Below are 23,443 nucleotides of genomic sequence, written 5' to 3'. Positions count from 1 at the left end.
ACAGGGATAGGTCCTGGGTGGGATTGTTGTTGGTGCAGACTTGATGGGTTGAATGGCCTCTCTCTGCCGTGTAGGGATTCTGTCGTTCTGTACTAAGACCACCTTCACTGGTGCGTTGGCAGTGTAGACTTTTGGTTTGGTAACAGCGTTTTAATTCCTGAACCACTGATGAGGACAATGTTACATTTCCGTAGCACCTTTTATGGTAGTAAAATTCACCCCCTCTCTCCCAGCCACTTGTCAGGACTGTTATCAGACTAAACGAGGCAAAACACCAACAGATCTCAAGATGAGAGCAATTGTAAAAGGGGTTGGTTTTAAAGAATGGTTTAAAGGAGCAGAGGGGTGTGGAGGGGTTCAGGAAAGTAACTTGAGAGCTTGTGGGGGGGCATTGTGTGACTGAAGGCAGATCTCCCATTTGCGAGGTGAATCAAATTGGGACGTACAAGAGGTCAGAGTTCAAGAACCAAGTTCAAGGACCAAACACACTAACCTTTAAGAATGGGAAAACAGAGAGGCAGACAGGGATGTTTCACGTTCGTGCTCAGAAGATTCTGGAAAATGTTTCCATGGAAATGATAAGAGATACTTTTCACCCGATGAGTTGAAAACAACCTCTTCTGTTGCTATCAAGGAGCACTTATCAGGAGCAGATTTTTCACTGGTGACCTACGCGTGGATGGAATTTTGTTGACTACTTAGCGTGAGCATTCTCAAAGCCGTCCCAAAGACAACCTAAAATAATAATTTTTTCAGCTGTTTGGCCATTCACACCCTTTATCCTCTCTCCGGGCTGCCATTAGCAGCCTTTCCCCTGGTTTCTATGACACATCCTTCATTCCCTCCCCCCGCGGTAGAAATATCTCCCACTTTCTCTGCCCCTTAGCTTCGACAAAGGGTCATCTGGACTCGAAACGTCAGCTGTTTTTCTCTCCTTAGAGATGCTGCCAGACCTGCTGAGATTTTCCAGCGTTTTCTCTTTTGGTCAAAGATTGCCAGCTCCTCTTCTCAACCTGAATAAAGTAATAGAACCATAGAAAATTCCAGCTCAGAAACAGGCCTTTTGGCCCTCCTTGTCTGTGCCGAACCATTTTTCTGCCTAGTCCCACTGACCTGCACTCGGACCATATCCCTCCACACCCCTCTCTGCCATGAACCTGTCCAAGCTTTTCTCAAATGTTAAAAGTGACCCCGCATTTATCCAGCAGCTCATTCCACACCCCCACCACTCTCTGTGTGAAGAACCCGTCCCCCCTAATATTCCCTTTAAACTTTTCTCCTTTCACCCTTAACCCACGCCCTCTGGTTTTTTTCCTCCCCTAGCCTCAGTGGAAAAAGCCTGCTTGCATTCACTCTATCTGTAGCCATCATAATCTTACACATCTCTATCAAATCTCCCCTCATTCTTCTACACTCCAGGGAGTAAAGTCCTAACCTATTCAATCTCTCTCTGTAACTCAGCTTCTCAAGTCCTGGCAACATCCTCGTGAACCTTCTCTGCGCTCTTTCAACCTTATTTACATCCTTCCTGTAACTAGGTGACCAAAACTGTACACAATACTCTAAATTTGGCCTCACCAATACCTTATATAACCTAACCATAACACTCCAACTTTTATACTCGATACTCCGATTTATAAAGGCCAATGTACCAAAAGCACTCTCTACGACCCTATCCGCCTGTGACGTCACTTTTAGGGAATCCTGTACCTGTATTCCCACATCCCTCTGTTCAATTGCACTCTTCAGAGCCCTAAGCAGGGAAAGCTGTAACGTAACCGCTATTTGCATGTTATTACTCAAACACCTCATCCAACGTCAGTGAACTTCAAGCCTTGATGTGAGGGCTTGTCAGGACTCGCAGATTACATTGGTTACCACTGCTGCCTCACCGCGCCGGGGACCCGGGTTCGATTCCGGCCTCAGGTGACTTTCCGCTTGGGGCCTGCACGTTCTCCCCGTGTCTGTGTGGGTTTCCTCCGGGTGCTCCAGTTTCCTCCAAAGATGTGACGGTCAGGTGGATTGGCCGTGCTAACTTGCCCTTCGCGTCCGGGGGATTAGCAGGATAAATATGTAGTGTAACAGGGATAGGGCCTGGATGGGACTGTTGTCAGTGCAAGATCAATGGGCCGAATGGTCTCCTTCTGCACTGTAGAGATTCTATGATACGCATGGGGCTAGGGTCAGTCCCTCTGTCCAGTGTACTGGTTCCTGGGCTTTGCCCCACCAGTGGGTTGATTTTAGCGGAGACGGGGATTGGGGACTGGCATGGCACCCACTTGCACATGCTGAGTAGCCAATAAGACTGGGTAATGAAGCCAAATGAAAGAAGGCTAATTGGCTTTTCCCAATCAGCCACCAGGTTCCCAAAGGCGATGAGGGTCAGTTTAGGTGTCTGGAGGTGAGGGATGCTGGGGAGGTCAGAACTCAAGACAGCTGAACCTGAATGGATGTGGGAGCAGCCATCCCTCTTCCCTCCCACCCCCCCTGCATATCGCTGCTGTTCCAACAGCGCTGGGCCTTCTGCTGAATCTATTCTTCAGTTAAAGACTCTTAAAAAAGTTGTGGTGTGGAGATGCCGGCGTTGGACTGGGGTGGGCACTGTAAGAAGTCTCACAACGCCAGGTTAAAGTCCAACAGGTTTAACTGGAATCACGAGCTTTCAGAGCACTGCTCCTTCATCAGGTGAATAGAGGAACAGCGCTCCAAAAACTCATAATTCCAAATAAACCTGTTGGACTTTAACCCAGTGTTCTGAGACTTCTTACTTTAAAAAGTTGGAGAGGGGACACTTCTCCTTCTGGGCTTTCCAGTTTCGGGATCCCACCTTGGCTGGCTGTTCATTGACGATCCTGCTGGATAAGTGGCAGTTTTCCCTGGGGCAGGTTCAGGTCTTGGAAACTGTCTCAACCTGTCAAATCTCCTCCCAACTTTCCCTTCTCCGGGGAAAACAGCACTAATTTCCCAACCTCCTGTCGATTGTTGCAATCGAAATTCCAGAGTTGATCCTGTAAAACATCAACATCAACTCTTTGGACCCGTGACCGAACATTGAGACGTCAGCAATGTCTCCGTAACGGGGAGTATGCAATTCCTTAAATACAGTGTCAGATGGCCAGTGCAGTCCTTCTTCACAAAAACACATTCAGGTGAAATTCTTTCATTCGCTTTTCAAAAATTTGGGTATTTCCAAAGGGGGTATTTCCAAATTTGGGTATTTCCACTGCTCCACAAGGGGGCTTGTGGAGCAGTGAGAAACATCTGTACCTCTGGGCCAGAAGCTCTGGGTTCAAATTGGGCGGCATAGTGGCACAGTGGTTAGCACTGATGCCTCACAGTGCCAGGGACCCGCGTTCGATTCCTGGCTTGGGTCACTCTTCTGTCGGAGTTTGCGCATTCTCTCCTTGCCTGTGTGGGTTTCCTCCCGGATGCTGTGGTTTTCTCCAACAGTCCAAAGAGGTTAGGTGGATTGGCGATGATAAATTGACCCTTACTGTTGCAGAGACTAACAAGAGTAAATGCATGGGGTTGTGGGCGTAGGACCTGGCTGGAATTGTTGTTCAGTGTAGGCTTGATGGGCCAAATGGCTTCCTTTGACACTGTAGGGATTCCGTGAAGCCCTATTTTAAGGCTTAACGGCCATGGAAAGTGGGTTCATAACACAACCAAACAGGTTGATTATCAGTCTGTAGCTCTGTCCGATACGCCTGACGACAGGCGGTTAGAGTGGGAGAGTTTTCTGGTCAGCCATAAAATGGCAAACCACTGCTGTACTTTGCCAAGCGAATGATGAACTAATCTAATGGAAATTGATGGTTGTCCTCTTTGCGCCTGGTGCCTGGAGGAGGAGAAGGATTTCCTTCCAGGATGTAAATGAGTTTGGTGTCAGAATTTGAATGCGAAAGCCAGGCTGGAGAAGAAGGGTGGAGAAAGGGGAACACCTCTTCCCCCACACTCTGAGTCAGAAATATAAGGCAGTTCCTTCATCACTGGGAGCTCCCTCTCGAACAGTATTGTGGGTGTTCGTGGACTGCAACAGCTCAAGAAGGCAGCTCACCTCCATCTTCTCGAGGGTAATTCAGAATGGGCAATTCGTGCTGGCCTTGAAAACCAGGGCTATGTAACCACAGGACCCCGCCTACAAATCTGTGCACACCCTTGAATTCTAGGCAGGTCAGTTATTCCAAATAGATTAAAGTCCCTTTAGTTATTCACCTCAGACATAGCTTGCCATGTACAGAGACCTGTCCATCTCTTCCTTCCCAGAAGCACCAATACCATTGGTGAGGTCGGGGGCCTTGGTATGAACCTCTTTGACCCTTCCTCTATCCTTAACCCTTTGGGGGAGGGAAAAGCGGTTGATGGGAAGCTTGCATGCCCTTCCTGAATTTCCTTCCTTCCTTTCTCGATCCCTCCTCCCGGGAAGTACCAGGAATTTCAGCGTAACATGTAATTAAAGGCACTCTGATTGTGAGCTATTTCTGTTGGGTTGAGCCACAAAAGAACAAATGATGTTCTCCCCACCCCTTACTGAAGTAGGATTTTTATATCTTTCTCTAAAGCAGTATAGGACAGTGTTAGATTGGACTATATTGTGATATACATGTAATCCTGGCATTGCATTGCTGCATACTGCACCAACCTTGTTTGGTCTGCTACCGAACATCTTTAGTAGACCCAGCTTTTGGGTTCTTCAGATGTACTCTTTGTAAATTGCTATCTGGGCAGTCAGACTTTAAAAGAGCATTTATACCGAGGTCAGAGCTTTCTGACTTTTCATTAGACATCGGCAATGTATCATTTACTAAAGTATCCGAACTCAAATTGCCAGCTCTGAAATTATACCATACGGGGCCTTGCACCGACTGACCATCCATCCACTTTAACAATCCCTGCTCTCTCCTGCACCTTAAACACTACTTGTACTGGTGGGAAACTACAACTCCGGTCTTTACGGAGTGACCACCCACACTTACAGGGCAGGGACTTCCCTGTGGGCTACAGGGGTCATAGGGCGGGAGCTTCCAGCCACGCTGGCCCCCGAGGCTGGACGATCCCGCCAAAGGTCACCTGCATAATCCGTGTCCCACCCAGTATGATTCCCGGGATAGGCAAATTCCACCCACAGAGTCATACAGCACAGAAAAGGCCATTCGGCCCATCAAGTCTGCACCAACCACTGAATGTCCACTAATCCCAATTTCCTGCACTTATTCCATCATCTTGAATATTACGATATTTCCAGCGCTCATCCAAATACTTTTTAAAGATGGTAGTAAGGTTTGTAGCTTCCCAGGCAGATTCCCACCACGCTCTGAGTGAAAAAGGTTTTTCTCAATTCCCTCCGAATCCTTTGCCCCCACATGGTTGACCCCTCAACGAAGGGGAACAGTTGCTCCCTACTCACCTTGTCCGTGCCCCTCGTAATCTTATACACCTCAATCATGTCTCCCACCTCCCCCCGCCCTGACCCCCAGTAGACACTGCTAATAGACAATGTGTGAAGTGTCATTCATTGTGATTTTCCCACCCCCACCTTTCTCCAGTTGGCCAGTTAGGGGACAGTCTTGCTGTCCAATTAAGGAGGGCGGGCAGCGCTCTTGAAATGGAAACCAATCCGGGGCCCTTTCAGCCTCAAAGGGGCAACAGGATGCCATTGGCAGGTAAGTGAGAGAGAAAGAGGGTGTTTCAAAATGGAGGCGTCTTCTCCAGAGTTGACGTTTAAAAATGGCCTCTATGGCCAAGCCTCCACTGGGGAGGGGCAGGGTAAGACCCTGCCGCAGGACAGCTACGGCTTCTAGGTATGCACGAAAGGGTCTCCAAAACTGACTGAAGCCCCCCCCCCCACCCCTTCCCTTTCCAAAGTACATCACCAGGTAACTATGGTTCAGGCCTCAATAGGCCTTAGGCTTTTCTTTGGGCCAGTCAGTCAGGAGCTATTTTGATTCTCTCTGAAACTAGAACAAGGCAAGAGTTTAGCTCTCTTCAACAACTTGCACTAAAAACGCCTGATAAATGAAATCCTGTGTACTGAATTATCCACCATACGGAGGTTTATAAGATTTTTCAAAATTAAGGGTGTGGATTTGGAGTCGGAACTTTTTCCCAGGATTTGGAGGGAAAAGAGTGTGAGGAATGGGATCACTCCGTGGATGAGCCGTGCGGGATCACTGGGCCAAATTGCCTCCTCCAGAGCAGTGAAACTTGACTGCAGAACAAATTCCTTGTAGAGCTAGCAAATGCAGATTGAAGCTGCAAGTGAGACAGCTCTGGGAAGGCCATTCAGCCCCCTCTAAACCAGTCCTATCCCTTCAACTGCAGCCACGGCGGCACAGTGGTTAGCACTGCTGCCTCACAGCGCCAGGGACCCAGGTTCAATTCCAGCATCGGGTCACTGTCTGTGTGGAGTCTGCGCGTTCTCTCCGTGTCTGAGTGGGTCTCCTCCGGATGCTCCAGTTCTCTCCGCCCCCCCCCCCCCTCAAGTATCCAAAGATGTGCGGGTTAGGTGGATTGGCCATGCTAAAATTGACCCTAGTATCAGAGGGTGAATGATAGACATGTGGTGTCACGGGGATAGGGCATGTGTGGGATAGTGGTTGGTGCAGACTCGATGGGCCGAATGGCCCCCTTCTGCACTGTCGGGACCTGTTCCAACCGCAATCCCACGGTTACTTTGCACTAAAATAACGCGCTGGGATTTTTTTAAGATGTCGCAGTCCTGCGGTACTTCCTTGTGAACTGCTATTCCGGGGGAGTACTGAGATTTTCCAAAAAAATTGGTTTGGTGAGGGGTGGGGGGTGGGGGGAGGGGGTTGGCCGGGGTTGAGGCAAATTCTGTTAGCTTGCTCACTGATGTTCAAAGCTCTGAACATTCCCACTGCGTTGCAACCCTCACTGCGCATGTCTCAATTTGAAGGATATATTGTGGCTCACTCAAAATTGTGATCGGCGTCGCCAGCTCGGGATGTGTCTTCGATACGTGACCAGTTCCGACACCACCACATAGTCGGACGGCACCTTTTTCTCCCATTGAGATTTTTCTAACTGGTGCTGAAATCAAATATACACCATTTTTCCTTCCAGTGCTCCTGTGGCCAATTCTGTCCTGCGTTGCTCTAGCAATGCCCCAGAGATCAATTATTATTCCTGGAGATTGGTGACACTTAATAATTACTGGTAGCTGCATCCAAATTATTCTTGTCCTGACACTTGGCATTGATTGTAAATGTCGCAGCTCAGATTGGTTTAAGCTGTGGTCATAAATGGGTCTCGCTGTGGGACAGTTCAGTGTTATTAAAGGGGTATTTATGAAACATTTGACCAGCTTGCCCCGTCAGTCTGGAACGGTGGGGGTTAATACAGTGTCGAGCTGCGGACTGCCCCTTTAAATAAAAGAACATTATTATTGTTGGCGTTTAATGTTGAAATATAAGCTAGCCGCTTGAAGGGACCTTGCCGAGGAGACATTTTGCCAGGAGAGAATTTTTTTTTAGTTCAAACATATATTTTATCCCTAAAACATCTGGGGGGGGGGGAAGAAAAATCCCCAAACACTTCAAAACGGCCCTCGCAGAAAGTGCAGTGGTAAAGGTAAAGTTAGTGTGGTCCTAGATGACTGCACCCGTGGCGTAATGGTTAGCACTGCTGCCTCAGGGACCCAGGTTCGATTCCCGGCCTCGGGTCACTGTCTGTGTGGAGTTTGCACATTCTCCCCATGACTGCATGGGTTTCCTCCGGGCGCTCCGGTTTCCTCCCACAGTCCAAAGACGTGCGGGTTAGCTGGATTGGCCGTGCTAAATTTCCCCCTTAGTATCGGGTGGAGGGGGGGTGGATTAGATAGGGTAATATGTGGGATAGGGCCTGAGGTGGGATTGTTGCCGGTGCAGGCTAGATGAGCCAAATGGCCTTCTCCTGGATCCCGTAATCCTATGACTGGTGGTGGTTCGACTGGAAGGTCACCGCATCTCGGGCGAGGTTGAAGAAGGCGAGGCCTTTATGAATAATCTCGCGCTGTTGGCGTTGCTCTGCATCACTAACCAGTCATCTAGCCAACTGAGCTAAACCAAGCCCGCATCCCCCCCCACCCCTCATATTTCCTACACAGCTCATGTTGAAGTGCAGTGAAAGGGGGGCAAGATTACAGATACTTCAAAACGCTCATTACTGATTATCTGCAGATGGGTCATGTTTGTTCTCTGTGGCGCTCGAGGACAATGAAAACACCAGATTTGCTGACAAGCACAGACGCTGCAGATGAGTTTGGAGGGAAGGCTGTTTTCGAAACTTCCCTGGACCTCCCCAAAGAGGGGGGGCCCCCTTTTTAAGATGTACAGCACTGTCCCCAGTGCGTAAACATTTACATGCCAGGGGTTGGTCAGCCTTTAGTCTCCCGGCCCCCCTAGGTCTTTGTGGAATTGTTCAGTATCTTTCCCACACACAAGCCACCCTCTTTTCAAAACCAAAAAAAGAGCATTTTCTTCAGGGGCTTTTAAGAGGTTCTATTAAAGTGTTGCAAACTTGTCTTTTAGGGGGAAAAAGGAAGCTTGTGTGTGTGTGTGTGTGTGTGTGTGGCTTGGATCCAGTCTGCCTATTACTGGTGTTTAGATCCAGAGGTTTTGCTGCAAACTCCCAGACAATAAGCCCCCCCACCACCCCCCAAGACTGTCAGGATTATTGCAGCTCAGGAAACTGACTTTATTCGGACTGGAGCTGGCCTCTTCAAACTTCAATTCGGGCACCATTTAAGATGCAAACGGGGATCAGTTTCCATCGACAGCTGATGTCAGCTCCTCCTGTACAGACCGGCAAGCGGTCCCTAAAATAAGCCCCTGTAACTTGAAGTTTCCTAACTTTTTTTTTTCCTTGTTTTCTTTTAAAATTCCGGATGAGGTTTTTTTTTGTTTTTTTAAAAAAAAGGGGGAGGGAGGATGATGCAGCCAGTGGGTTTGTCTGCCCAGCCTCACACAAGGTAGGACCTTTCTCTTCCACCCTCTCCTCCCCTCTCACTTTTTTTTGTAAGCTTTCATTGACCTCCAAGCAGAATGTACTTATTTTCTTTCTCCCTGATGTTTTGCCTTTAGTTTCAGCGCAGGGGGGGGGGGGTGCAGCGTGAAGGACATCTCGTAGCCCGCAGGGGTATGGAGACTGCAGCGTAGCAGAGTCAGCACAAGAGTCCAGACAATGGAATGCTTAACCAGAAAAGGCTGAAATGCCCACGGTTTATCCTGCCTCTACACTGGAGTTCGTGTCGGAAGGAAGCGCTTGTGTTCCCGGTCGGTAAGGAAACTTTACTGGGTCCTCAGCGCCGTGAATTCTTCCTAATCCAGGGTGATTATTTAAAAAAAAAACTTGCTGTTTTTATTTGCCTTCCTGAAGACGCAGTGGAAAATTCAGGGACCGTCCTTCCCCTTTAGCCCGGTCTGCACAGCCTGTCAAAGCCAGACAGATTTATACGGAGAGGGGTTGTTTTAACTGAATCCAGACTTGCTCTGAGAATGCGTTAGGAAGGACAGTCATTGTCGAGCTTTCAAACTTCTTTTTAAAGATAATTCAGCATCTGGAAGCTACAAGAGCCAAAAAATGTCAGACACGCATGTTGTGAGCATTAGTAGGTAATTTACCAGCAATTTTCCAGTCCTTAGTGCCAGTGTCTGTTAACCTTGTGTAACTGAAACCTTTTAAAACGCAACCTTTTCCCATATTTAGGCATGGGGTTTAATGATGCTGCACTCACACTCACTCATCCACTCACTCACACAGTCACACTCACTCATCCACTCACACAGTCACACTCACTCATCCACTCACACAGTCACACTCACTCATCCACTCACACAGTCACACTCACTCATCCACTCACTCTCACAGTCACACTCACTCATCCACTCACTCACACAGTCACACTCACTCATCCACTCACTCTCACAGTCACACTCACTCATCCACTCACTCACACAGTCACACTCACTCATCCACTCACTCTCACAGTCACACTCACTCATCCACTCACTCACACAGTCACACTCACTCATCCACTCACTCTCACAGTCACACTCACTCATCCACTCACTCTCACAGTCACACTCACTCATCCACTCACTCACACAGTCACACTCATCCACTCACTCTCACAGTCACACTCACTCATCCACTCACTCACACAGTCACACTCACTCATCCACTCACTCTCACAGTCACACTCACTCATCCACTCACTCACACAGTCACACTCACTCATCCACTCACTCTCACAGTCACACTCACTCATCCACTCACTCACACAGTCACACTCACTCATCCACTCACTCACACAGTCACACTCACTCATCCACTCACTCACACTCACTCATCCATTCACACACTCTCACATACACACTCACACTCATTCATACACTCACTCACTCACACTCACACACACTCACTCATCCACACACTCACACTCACACACTCACTCACTCACACTCCCACTCCCACATTCACTCTCACACACACACTCATTCATACACTCACTCACATTCAGTCTCTCACACACGCACTCTCACACTCACTCACTCTCTCTTACACTGTCTCTGTCTCTCACTCTCTCTGTCTCTTTCTCTCTCTTTCTCTCTCTTTCTCTCTCTTTCTCTCTCTTTCTCTCTCTTTCTCTCTCTTTCTCTCTCTTTCTCTCTCTTTCTCTCTGTCTCTCTCTTTCTCTCTGTCTCTCTCTGTCTCTCTGTCTCTCTCTGTCTCTCACTCTCTCTGTCTCTCACTCTCTCTGTCTCTCACTCTCTCTGTCTCTCACTCTCTCTGTCTCTCACTCTCTCTGTCTCTCACTCTCTCTGTCTCTCACTCTCTCTGTCTCTCACTCTCTCTGTCTCTCACTCTCTCTGTCTCTCACTCTCTCTGTCTCTCACTCTCTCTGTCTCTCACTCTCTCTGTCTCTCACTCTCTCTGTCTCTCTGTCTCTCTGTCTCTCTCTGCCTCACACTCTTGCTCTCACGTTCACTCGCTCTCACTCACAGCTTCTTCCCTGCTGCTGTCAAGACTTTTGAATGAACTTACCTTGCATTAAGTTGATCTTTCTCTACACCCTAACTGTGACTGTAACACTACATTCTGCGCTCTCCTTTCCTTCTCTATGAACAGTATGTTTTGCCTGAATAGTGCACAAGAAATGATACTTTTCAATGTATGTAAATACATGTGACAATAATGAATCAAATCAAATCTTGCTCTCGCTCTCTCTCACTCTCTCTCTCACTCACACACACACACACACACACACACCAGCAAACATTAAGCACTGTTTCATTTTACCCCTGCAGCTGACACCCAGTTCCAAACCACTTTTGAGATTTGAAGACAATGAGGGGATATTGTCTTAAGCTTCCACCCTCCCCCCTCCGCCTCCCCCCTCCACCCTAGTCCTTGCCCCTCCCCTCTGAATGTATTTACTCCCAGACCCCTACTGAACACTGCTGTGAGGCCAAGAACTGAGAGTTGCATAACTTGTTGTCAACAGTGAGATATCTTCTCCCCAGAGCTGTGCCTCATCTGAACACACTCTTGTTACTGTCTCTCACTCCCCCTTGCTCTCTGTCTCTCTCTCTGAATCCTTGCGGGATTTGAGCATCTGGATTTGTGGACGATCGGTGTCCCGGGTCTCAAATTTCATTCATATTTCGACTGGCTGAGGGTATATAATGGGGCTGGGGGTGGGGGCTGAACTATTTCCCTTTTGGTGGTTGGCCACCGCTTAACATATTGTTCGCTTGACGCTGGGTGATGGTGCAGTTCGTTTAGATTCTTGCGACAGAGGAGTTACTGAGGCTGATTTCTACCACCACCCCCCCTCCCCCCCAAAGCCCCTGACCTGCCTCCCATTCCATCGTGGGCAGCCCCCACCCACTCTTAAACCCAGCGAGGCCCTAAAGTAGCCAGTTCCTGGCTCCATTCCACTTCTGCCACTCTAACCCGTATGGTGGTGGAAAGGCGGGCAGTCTGACAGCCGGTATTGGGCAGGGTGGAGTGGGTACTGCCTTTTGGGGTGTCCCCTGTGCCCATCAACAGGCATCGCTGCCAATGTTGCACCCCTCCCCTTTAAGTCTCCCCTTCTCCTCCCATTCCCATACTGCTATCTGTCTAAATCAATGAGGGCGGCACAGTGGTTAGCACTGCTGCCTCACAGCGCCAGGGACCCGGGTTTCGTTCCCGGTTTGAGTCACTGTCTATGTGGAGTCTGCACATTCTCCCCGTGTCTGCCTGGGTTTCCTCCCATAGTCCAAAAGACGTGCTGGTTAGATTAGATTAGATTTGTTATTGTCACGTGTATTATTATACAGTTAAAAAGTATAGTTTCTTGCCCGCTATACAGACAAAGCAGACCATATTGAGAGAAGGAAATGAGAGAGTGCAGAATGTAGTGTTATAGTCATGGCTAAAGTGTAGAGAAAGATCAACTTAAGTGAAGTGACCAGGCTAAATTCTCCTTCAGTGTAACCGGAGTGTGGCGACGAGGGGATTTTCACACTCACTTCATTGCGGCGTTAATGTAAGCCTACTTGTGAAACGAATACTCAAATTGAAACTTTAACCTGGCTTTGGGGTGGGGAAGGGAGGGGTTGCCCCTGGGTTGTATGGTTGGGGATGCAAGGAACGCCCCATCCCCGCCACCCCCACCCCCATTCCCCCCCCCAAATAAAAGGCAGGCCGAGGGGATAAAACAGCATTGAGCGACTGAGGGAGCAATCCTGTCATTTCAGCGATGGCCACCAATGGGAGCAGCTGGCTTTCCACTGTCCGTCCTGCGTTAGAAAAGTTTCCCACTCCGGCTGCCCTGAACCCCGGCACACCCACGCCTGAGATACGAGGCCAGAACGTGCCTGTAGTGGGAAGAAATCAAAGTGTTCCGTGGGGGTAACGGTGAGAATCGAGACCCAGGGGTTTAGGTGTAATTTTAAATCTGTTAGTTAAACTGGAACAACTTGTTTGAAGATGCGCTGAATGAGTTTGAGGGAATGTGCCGTATGAAAAAGGCTAAAACTCCTCCCTGGTTGAACTATTGAGTGTATTTTCAGTTTTCCAAAGATTCCTTGGCCATTTGGTTTTCCCTCCTCTATTGTCCTTAGAACAAAGAACGACACAGCACGGGAAACAGGCCCTTCGGCCCAACGAGCCCGCACCGCCATTTTAACATTGTGAGTGCCCTCTTCTCCCTATGACCTTTGTCTACGCCTATTGGACTCCACAATAAAGGAATTATAACCAGATTGAGGGGAGACTAATTTAGGGACAACTTGTTAACACCAGTCAGCCTAAGAGTATGTTTTTTGGGGTGTGGGAGGAAACTGGAGAAAACCCACGCAAGCACGGGGAGAATGTGCCAACTCCCGCAGACACCGACCCAAATCCATGTATCTGCACCAGCAAACAGTGATGGTGTGTGTTGCCGGAAGTGAGCGGGCGGGGAGGGGGTCGGGATGGCGTGTGAGAAATGTGAAAAGCTGGGAAGAGTTATTACTCCGGATACTTGGAAAGATGGATCAAGGAACACAATGGAAAGCGGTGGCCGCAAGATCAAAGAAATATCATGAAGAATCTCGGGAGGCAGAGAGTTCAGACCTCTCTCTTCAATTGCCCCAGTGCTGTTGGCCTGGGGACTTTCTCCTAGAGTCGCTGTAGATTGGGAATTGTTGGCAGGATGATTTTCCACCTAAGTTGTTTCAAACGTATTACAACTTGTGCATCCTCCAAGATTGTCCCCGGTTCATTAGCATCACTCGGTGAGGACGCGCCCTGAGACTGACTAGTTGGCCTAATGAGCAGTGTGTCCTGGTAGGTGGGAGGAGACCTGGAGCAATGTTGATGGATAGGCCTGTTATTAAGTTGCGAGTGACGGCTAAAATTGGCTGGATGGTTCTCCGTTAATTAGTGCTGACTGCTGCCCTGTTCAGGATGTGCTCCCAGCGTTTTAATTTCGATGTATTGAGTTCTTGGGATTCCATGGAAGGGAATTTAAACTTCAGCAAGTTTTACACTTCCCCCCCTACCTTTTTCAATTAAAAAAAAGATGCAATAGATTGCCAGTAACGGACGTTGCCTTTTTAATTGTTACCGGTTCTGTAATGAGAAATCACAGTGTTTTTGTTCAGTGCTGTCCTGTACTAATATTAGCAGGAGCTGTGGTATGTGTTAGCGGGCACAGTGGTGTACACTGCTGGTACACTGACAAACATGGTGTGATATGCTGGTGGTCAGGTGGGTGGTGGGCACTGGGTGATACGCCAATGATTTTTGATTTATTATTGGTATACAGTTAAAAAGTATTGTTTCTTGCGCGCAAAGCATACCGTTCATAGAGTACGTAAGGAGGAGGGAAGGAGAGGGTGCAGAATGTCATTTATGAAGTTGTTTTATTTCTCAGAATCATTGAAACCCTACAGTGCAGAAGGAGGCCATTCGGTCCATCGACTGCACTGACAGCAATCCCACCCAGGCCCTATCACCATAACCCCACCCAGTTACCCCACTAACCCCTCTAATCTATGCATCCCAGGACACTAAGGGACAATTTGGCACAGCCAGTTCACCTAACCTGCACATCTTTTGGACTGTGGGAGGAAACCGGAGCATCTGGAGGAAACCCACGTAGACACGAGGAGAATGTGCAAATTCCGCACAGTGACCCAAGCCTGGAATCATAGAACATCACAGCGCAGTACAGGCCCTTCGACCCTCAATGTTGCACCGACCTGTGAAACCAATCTAATGACCGTCTAACGACCTTACTACCCTCTGAGTAAAGAACCTACCTCTGACATCCGTCCTATAATTATCACCCCTCAGTTTAAAGCCATGTCCCCTTGTGTTAGCCATCTCCATCCGAGGAAAAAGGCTCTCACTGTCCACCCTATCTAACCCTCTGATCATCTTGTATGCCTGAATTAAGTCACCTCTTAACCTTCTTCTCTCTAATGAAAACAACCTCAAGTCCCTCATCCTTTCCTCATAAGACCTTCCCACCATACCAGGCAACATCCTGGTAAACCTCCTCTGCACCCTTTCCAATGCCTCCACATCTTTCTTATAATGCGGCGACCAGAACTGTACACAATACTCCAAGTGCGGCCGCACCAGAGTTTTGTACAGTTGTAACATGACCTCACGGCTCCGAAATTCAATCCCTCTAGCAATAAAAGCCAACACACTGTTCACCTTCTTAACAACCTTATCAACCTGGGTGCCAACTTTCAGGGATCTATACACATGGAAACACAGTCGAACCCTAGTTACTGGACCTGTGAGGCTGCAATGCTAACCACTGTGCCAGCGTGCTGCCCCAGGTAATTAGTGTTACAGCCATGTCTAGGGTGTAGAGAATAATCAGCTTAATCCATTCAAAAGTCTGATGGCAGCAGGGAAGAAGCAGTTTTTGAGTCAGTTGGTATGTGATCTCAGAGATTTGTATCTGAAGAAGGTGAAAAAGAGAATGTCCGGGGTGGCGTCCTTGATTCTGCTGGCTGCTTTTCTGAGGCAGCAACAAGTGTAGACAGAGTCAGTGGATGAGAGGCTGGTTTGTGTGATGGACTGGATTTAGTTACTCTGGCTGACGCAGTGTGGCATGGTGCTGGGTGAGGTTGGTATGCTCACGGGTGCAGTGGGTGAGGTGGTTGGTGTGATCATGTGTCAAAGGCTGCAGACAGGTTAAGGACAAGGGGAAACAGTTTACCTAGATCACTTAGATAGTCAATATTATTTCCCAAAGGTAGAGGAGTCTAAAACTAGAGGGCGTAGGTTTAAGGTGAGAGGGGAGAGATACAAAAGGGTCCAGAGGGGCAATTTTTTCACACAAAAAGGGTGGTGAGTGTCTGGAACAAGCTGCCAGAGGTAGTAGTAGAGGCGGGTACAATTTTGTCTTCTAAAAAGCATTTGGACAGTTACATGGGTAAGATGGGGAGAGAGGGATATGGGCCAAACGCGGGCAATTGGGACCAGCTTAGCGGTTTAACAAAAAAGGGTGGCATGGACAAGTTGGGCCGAAGGGCCTATTTCCATGCTGTAAAACCTCTGTGACAATCTCGCAGGACTCACTAATGACTTTGGTAAGAGCTCTTCCGATATTCTAGCAGGAAGAGAGCTAAATGGAAGAATTCGGGCATGGAGTTCTGGGAAAGATGAACACCCAGACTGGGGAAGCAACAACACATTCAAGGAATTTGGAGAGGAAAGGGAGGTTGGAAATGGTTTACAAAGGGTCAGGATTAGCCCCTTGAAGAGCGAAAATGCCAAGATTTAAATGAGATCAAGGTGACTGCATCATTTTACATTCGTATCATATTTACTTTCGTATCATGGCTGTGTTTCAAAATGCAAGAATGTTTTTAATATGTAAAAGTTGACACCTTGCTGGTAGTCATTCTGTGCATTAGTTAAGGTTGTGTGTAATAACTGCTACTAATTCTCTGTGTTGGTATTGTTTTATGGTGCGTTTTGCAGTTGGTGAGTGCCAACTTTGACAGCTGCTGGCCGGGAGGATGAGCTGATGATATGTCATGGAGCTGAAGGTCTGGGTGGATGGAGCCCAGCGCATCGTGTGTGGCGTGACAGAGGTCACGACCTGCCAAGAGGTCGTCATTGCCCTTGCTCAGGCCATAGGTAAGAGCCGCTGTGAATGGGTTATTTCTGTGTGAGGGCAGGAGATATCCCCTCCAGATGTGGGGCCGTTGTATCGGGGGAGCTTTGATGAGAGAATCCCACGGTAAGAAGCCTCAACACCAGGTTAACGTCCAACAGGTTTATTTGGTTAGCCGCAAGCTTTCTGGGCTGTGCCCCTTCATCAGGTGACTGGGGGTCAGAACTCCCCCACTCACCTGACGAAGGGGCAGAGCCCCGAAAGCTAGTGGCGTCTGCTACCAAATAAACCTGTTGGACTTTAACCTGGTGTTGTGAGACTTCTCACTGTGTTTACCCCAGTCCAACGCCGGCATCGCTACATCAAGAATCCCACAGTGCAGAAAGAGGCCATTCGGCCCATCGAGTCTGCACTGGCCACAATCCCACCCAGGTTCCATCCCCACAACCCCATACATTTACCCTAACTAGTCCCTCTGACACCAAGGGGCAATTTAGCATGGCCAATCCACCTAACCCGCACATCTTTGGAGTGTGGGAGGAAAACCCACGCAGACACGGGGAGAACGTGCAAGCTCCACACAGAGAGTGACCCAAGCTGGGAATTGAACCTGGGCCCCTGGCACTGTGAGGCATCACTGTGCCACCCTAGATTATTATTATTAGACACCGTGCTGTCCGAGATTAGGACCCCAAATGATTGAGGAAACTGAACTAAGTTGTACAGTTCCCTATCATGATCCACAGGTCCTGTGGCTATCTGTGGGGGGGCACTGTGTGTTCGCGTTTCTCCTGTACGATAATTAGAATGATTTTTTTTCTGTTACGGACCTGTTTGATTTATACTTGAGGGGCAATGGTTAGATTCTCTCTTGCCGGCAGTGGTCATTCCCTGGCGTTATTGTGGTGCAAATTTTGCTTGCCACTTATCAGCCCGAGACTGGATATTGTCCAGGTCTTGCTGCGTTTGGACACGGACTGTTTCAGTGTCTGAGGAGTGGCCCAGAACGGTGGCTGATCACTGTGCAGTCAGCAGCGAGCGTGGGCAGAGAGGAGCCGGAGAGGTACAAAGCAGCTGGGGAGAACGTGGGCTGTGTTTCCTCAGTCCAACCAGTGTTGCCACATCTTCACTGCCCAAAACAGCCAAAACGTGGCCATCCCACCGCATTGATCCATGTCCTCCTCCTCTGATTAGCACTGCTGTCTCAGCGCCAGGGCGGCTGGTTTGATTCTAGGCATGAGTCACTGTCTGTACGTTCTCCCTGTGTCTGCACGGGTTTCCTCTGGGTGCTCCCGTTTCCTCCCACAGTCTGAAAGACGTGCTGGTTGGGGTGCATTGACCCTAATTCTCCCTCGGTGTACCCGAACAGGCACCGGAGTGTGGCAACTAGGGGATTTTCACAGTAACTTCATTGCAGCATTAATGTAAGCCTACTGACACGAAGAAATAAACTTTACTCCTCCTGCTCTATGAGACCCTCTCACTATTTAGGTATCCCTGGATCATCTCTCTAATACGTTGGTAATTGTACATTAATCATGTATGATTGAATGCAAGTGGTGGGCGGTAACTAGGGATTCACTTGAATCCCTAGAAATGAACGTTAACTGGAACCTTGGGTTAGGAGGTGTGTGCTTGTAAAGTGTAATCCTGCAATTAAGTGCCTATAAATGTTGGCTCCATCCTTCTCTAACCAGCCTTGGGGACAATAACATCAGTGGCTATCCCATCCTCACTCAGAATGGACTTTCACAACCTCTCTACCCTACGGCATTTGGTGTCCAAAGGATCACTGGTCTTCAATCCCTGAACACCAGTGGCCATCTATCGCTAGCTGACTCATAGAATAGAATCCCTGCAGTACAGAGAGAGGCCATTCGGCCCATCGAGTCTGCATCGACCACAATCCCACGCAGGCCCTACCCCCATTATCCCTACATATTTTTACCCCCTTATCCCTTGAACCCACGCATCTCGGGACACTAAGGGGCAACTTTAGCACGGCCGATCAGCCTAACCCGCACATCATTCGGACTGTGGGAGGAAACCGGAGCACCCGGAGGAAACCCGCGCAGACACGAGGAGAATGTGCAAACGCCACGCAGACCCGAGCCGGGAATCGAACCCAAATCCCTGGAGCTGTGAAGCAGCTGTGCTACCGTGCCGCCCTGTGGAGGGGTTGAGGAGAGCACAGAGTAAACTCGTTTTAAAAAATCAAAAGCTGTGAGCCTGGTGGGGGCGAGGTATCTAATTGGTGGTGAAGGAGGTGGGGGGAGGGGCAGCTGATGATGCAGAGGTTTGAGAGGGTTGACTGCAAGGAGGAGGGACGATTCTCCTCCGTCTCTACAAAAGCTCACTGCCGGTCACTCTTGCCCCTCGTTCTCCCCTCTGCCCAGTGTGACAACGAATCCCACAATCCTTCAACCTTGCCCCTTCCTGCTTGGTCAGCTGGCGCTCGGCAAGGACGGTTCGTCTGACTTGCGACGAAAAGCTTTGGGGAGACGGGAGAGTGGTTTCAAGGGCAGAAATTCTACTCTGATCGACGGTGAGCAGCATCACAGGCCCTCCTCCTGAATTTAATCTGGTGTAAAAGGGAGGTCAGAGATAAAATTGAGTGTGTCAGCAAAGCAGTATGAAATAATAATCAAGGTCACCGATTGACAATCTCCACAAACATTCTGAATGTTGTTTTGGGTTGAAAAGAAACACAGTAACTTTCCCGGAATAATCTTTAATAATAGCTTCATTTATTTGCCTCCGTATCATAGCTGTGACATATTGCAACAGGAGAAAGGACTCAAGTTTATTTGGTGCATGTTGCAAACTTCCAAAACACCGTTGAGTTAAAATCATACAATCCTTACAGTACAGAGGGAGGCCATTTGGCCCATCGAGTCTGCACCGACAACAACCCTACCCAGGCCCTATCTCCATAACCCCACACGTTTACCCTGCTAATCTCTCTAACCTGTGCGTCCCGGGACAACTGAACACGGCCAATCAAACTGACCCGCACATCTTTCGGGCTGTGGGAGGAAACCGGAGGAAACCCACGCAGACACGGGGAGAACGTGCAAATTCCACACAGTCACCCAAACCGGGAATCGAACCCAGACTCCTGAAGCTGTGAGGCAGCACAGCTAATCACTGTGTCACCCTGGTTGTAATTACTGTCAGAGTGACACAGGAACACAATCGCCAATTTATAGGCAGCAAGATCCGAGAATTAACAATGAGACTTTTTAAATTCATTTATGGGATATGGATGTTGCTGGCTAACCCACCATTTATTGCCCATCCTTAATTGCCCTTGACAAGCTGGTGGTGAGCCGCCGCCTTTAACCGTTGCAGTTCCTGGGGTGTAGGTACGCCCACAATGCTGTTAGGGAGGGAGTTCCGGGATTTTGACCCAGCCACAGTGAAGGAGCGGCCGATATATTTCCACCTCAGGGTGGTGAGGCACAGTAGCACAGTGGGTTAGCACTGCTGCTTCACAGCTCCAGGGTCCTGGGTTCGATTCCCGGCTCAGGTCACTGTCTGTGTGGCGTTTGCACATCCTCCTCGTGTCTGCGTGGGTTTCCTCCGGATTCCTCCCACAGTCCAAAGATGTGCGGGTTGGGTTGATTGGCCGTGCTAAGAAATTGCCCCTTAGTGTCCAGGGATGTGTAGGTTAGAGGGAGTAGTGGGTAAATATGTAGGGATATGGGGGTAGGACCTGGGTGGGATTGTGTTTGGTGCAGACTCGATGGGCCGAAGGGCCTCTTTCTGCACTGTAGGGTTCTATGATACTATGTGCGTGGCTTGGAGGGGAACCTCCAGGAGGGACAGTATGACAAACTAGTGTAAAACATAAAAACCCACGCTCTCTTCAGATGCTGTTCCTTAAGGACACTGCCAATCACGGGCATTGGTCCATGGTTATTTTGGCACGGTGATTTGGTGTTGCCTACGTCTGACCCAGTAACTATCTCAGGCTTATAATTTTCTGTATAGACATATGGGAGCGATTTCCAGGCTGACGATCTGCCAGTTTGTGGATTAAACGCACTTTCCCTGACCCCCTATCTGGGCTGGGACTTGAACCCAAAGATCTCTGACCTGGAGGTAGGGATGGTTCCCACTGCCTCAGAAGAAAACTCCTTTAAAATCTTCTGTCGGTAGATAAAAAAATAAAATTATTATTAGACACAAAATGTGGGTCCATCCCAGGCAGAGACAGAAGAATCGATAATAAAGAACAGAGAAAATTACAGCTCAGGAACTGGCCATTTGGCCCTCCAAGCCTGCTGCCCGACTGAACCAAACCCCCTATCCATCCAGGGACCATATCCTTCTATTCCCATCCTATTCGTGTAATTATCCAGACACCCCTTAAAAGTCACTATCGTATCTGCTTCCACTACCTCCCCCGACAGTGAGTTCCAGGCACCCACCACCCGCGATGTAAAAAAAAAACTTGCCTCGTACATCTCCTTGCCCCTCGCACCTTAAACCTGTGCCCCCTTGAGTCTTCCACCCTGGGAAAAAGCTTCTGACAATCCACTGCTGAGTATGGAAGTGGGAGAGAGATTCCAGTGTCTGTTTTCACAGAGCATGATACAAAATAGCCCTCGGAAATACTGGGCAACCAGAGGACCAGCAAGAATGAGGATCTGGGAGAAACTAATACCAATTAAAATAGATTGGAGAAATGAGTGGAGCTGAATCAGTCTATCAATAGAACCCTACAGTACAGAAAGAGGCCCTTCGGCCCATCGAGTCTGCACCGAACACAATCCCACCCAGGCCCTACCCCATATCCCTACACGTTATACCCACTAATCCCTCTAACCTACGCATCCCTGGACACTAAGGGGCAATTTCTTAGCATGGCCAATCAACCTAACCCGCACATTTTTGATCTGTGGGAAGAAACCGGAGCGCCCGGAGGAAACCCACGCAGACACGAGGAGAATGTGCAAACTCCACACAGACAGTGACCCGAGCCGGGAATCAAACCCAGGACCCTGGAGCTGTGAAGCAGCAGTGCTAACCCACTGTGCTACCGTGCCGCACAGTTGATAAGGTCCTGGAACTGATGATCCACATGCCAGAGTGTTGAGAGAGGACGCTGTAGAGATAGTGAAGGCATTTCCAATTGACTTTCAACATTCTGTAAGTTTTAGAATGGCTTCTGCAAATTGGAAGGGAGCAAATGTATTGAAGAAGGGAGGAAGAAACAAGCCTGATAGTTTACAGATCTGTTATCTGACATCAGTAGTGCAGAAAATACTGGAATCTATTATTGGGGAGGTGATGGCCTTGTGGTATTATTGTTGGTTTCCTGGCCATCAGTAATCTATTGTCGATTGTTGGAAAAACCCATCTAGGTCACTAATGTCCTTTAGGGAAGGAAATCTGCTGTCCTTACCCGGTCTGGCCTACATGTGACTCCAGAGCCCCAGCAATATGGTTGACTCTTAACCACTCTCTGGACAAGGGCAACTAGGGATGGGCAATAGAGAAAATGCTGGAAAATCTCAGCAGGTCTGGCAGCATCCGTAAGGAGAGAAAAGGAAGGCTTTGACAAAGGGTCATCTGGACTCGAAACGGTCAGCTCTTTTCTCTCCATACAGATGCTGCCAGACCCGCTGAGATTTTCCAGCGTTTTCTCTTCTGGTTTCAGATTCCAGCATCTTCAGTCATCTGCTTTTATTATAGGGGTGGGTAATAAATACTGACCAGGCTACGACACTCATGTCCCACAAATGAATAAAACAAAGGATGTGATAACTCCACACTCCAGAAAATACTGATAGGTTTAGGCAGAGCTGGCGTAGATTTCTAAATGGGAAATCATGTTTAATAAGCCATAGATTTTTGAAGATGCAATTATCAGGAATGATTCGTGAGAATGATTTTGATTTGATACTTATTGCCACTTGTATGAGTGTACAGTGAAAAGTGTTGTTTCTTGCTCACTATACAGACAAAACATACCCTTCATAGAGAAGGAAAGGAGAGAGTGCAGAACATACTGTTACAGTCATAGCTAGGGTGCAGAGAATCATTCAAAAGTCTGACAGCAGCAGGGAAGAAGCTGTTCTTGAGTCAGTTGGTACGTGACCTCAGACTTTTGTACCTTTTTCCTGATGGAAGGAGGTGAAAGAATGGCTGGGGTGCATGGGGTCTTTAATTATGCTGGCTGCTTTGCCGAGGGAAGTGTAGGCAGAGTCAGTGGATGGGAGACTGGTTTGCGTGATGGATTGGGCTACATTCACAATCCTTTGCAGTTCCTTGCCATCTTGGGCAGAGCAGGAGCCCATACCAAGCTGTGATCGAACAAACAATGCTTTCTCTGGTGCGTCTGTAGAAGTTGGTGAGAAGCATAGCTGACGTGCCAAATTTCCTTAGCCTCCTAAGAAAGTAGAGATATAGGTGGGCTTTTTTAACTATAGTGTCGTCATGGGGGTGGGGGGAACCAGGACAGGTTGTTGATGATCTGGACACCTAGAAACTTGAAGCTCTCGACCCTTTCTACTTCATCCCCGATTTTCACTAGGCTAAGGCAAGTGGGATTAGATGGGCAGGACAGGGCATTTCTTGTGTCGGTGTAGACTCAATGGGCCACACAGGGCTTCTTCTGCATTGTAGTATACTGTGATTCTGTAAGGCCGCTATACAAATGCAACAAGTTGTTACGTATTTCCATTCACAGCTCCACATCTGCCCCATGGGAATGTGGAACTGAATTAGGTGCACTGGAGAAAATCTCTCTTTATTTCACATACAGGATAAGAGTCAGAGTAGGCCGTTCCGCCCCTCCAACCTGCCCCATCATTTAGTAAGACT

The 23,443-nt window shown here is 48.5% G+C and overlaps 1 protein-coding gene across 5 annotated transcripts in view; it reads left to right on the top strand.

The window, feature by feature from the left end:
* rassf8b (Ras association domain family member 8b) overlaps positions 1–23,443 on the top strand; it is a 129,632-nt gene that overhangs the window by 81,553 nt on the left and 24,636 nt on the right. For 3 of the 5 annotated variants that reach the window (XM_080207183.1, XM_080207184.1, XM_080207186.1), the window contains one exon: positions 16,477–16,635. In XM_080207183.1, coding sequence (XP_080063309.1) covers positions 16,533–16,635 — 103 coding nt within the window. In that variant the 5' untranslated portion in view covers positions 16,477–16,532. Of the gene's footprint in view, positions 1–9,094; positions 9,328–16,476; positions 16,636–23,443 lie in introns of those variants that run through there. The other 2 variants (XM_080207181.1, XM_080207185.1) reach the window with 2 other exon arrangements.

The sequence above is a fragment of the Carcharhinus amblyrhynchos genome, chromosome 19, assembly GCF_965287045.1.
Source record: "Carcharhinus amblyrhynchos chromosome 19, sCarAmb.v2.hapA, whole genome shotgun sequence".
NCBI lineage: Eukaryota > Metazoa > Chordata > Chondrichthyes > Carcharhiniformes > Carcharhinidae > Carcharhinus > Carcharhinus amblyrhynchos.
Note: the sequence above shows the minus strand (reverse complement) of the source record. Positions and strands in the feature narration are given on the sequence as shown.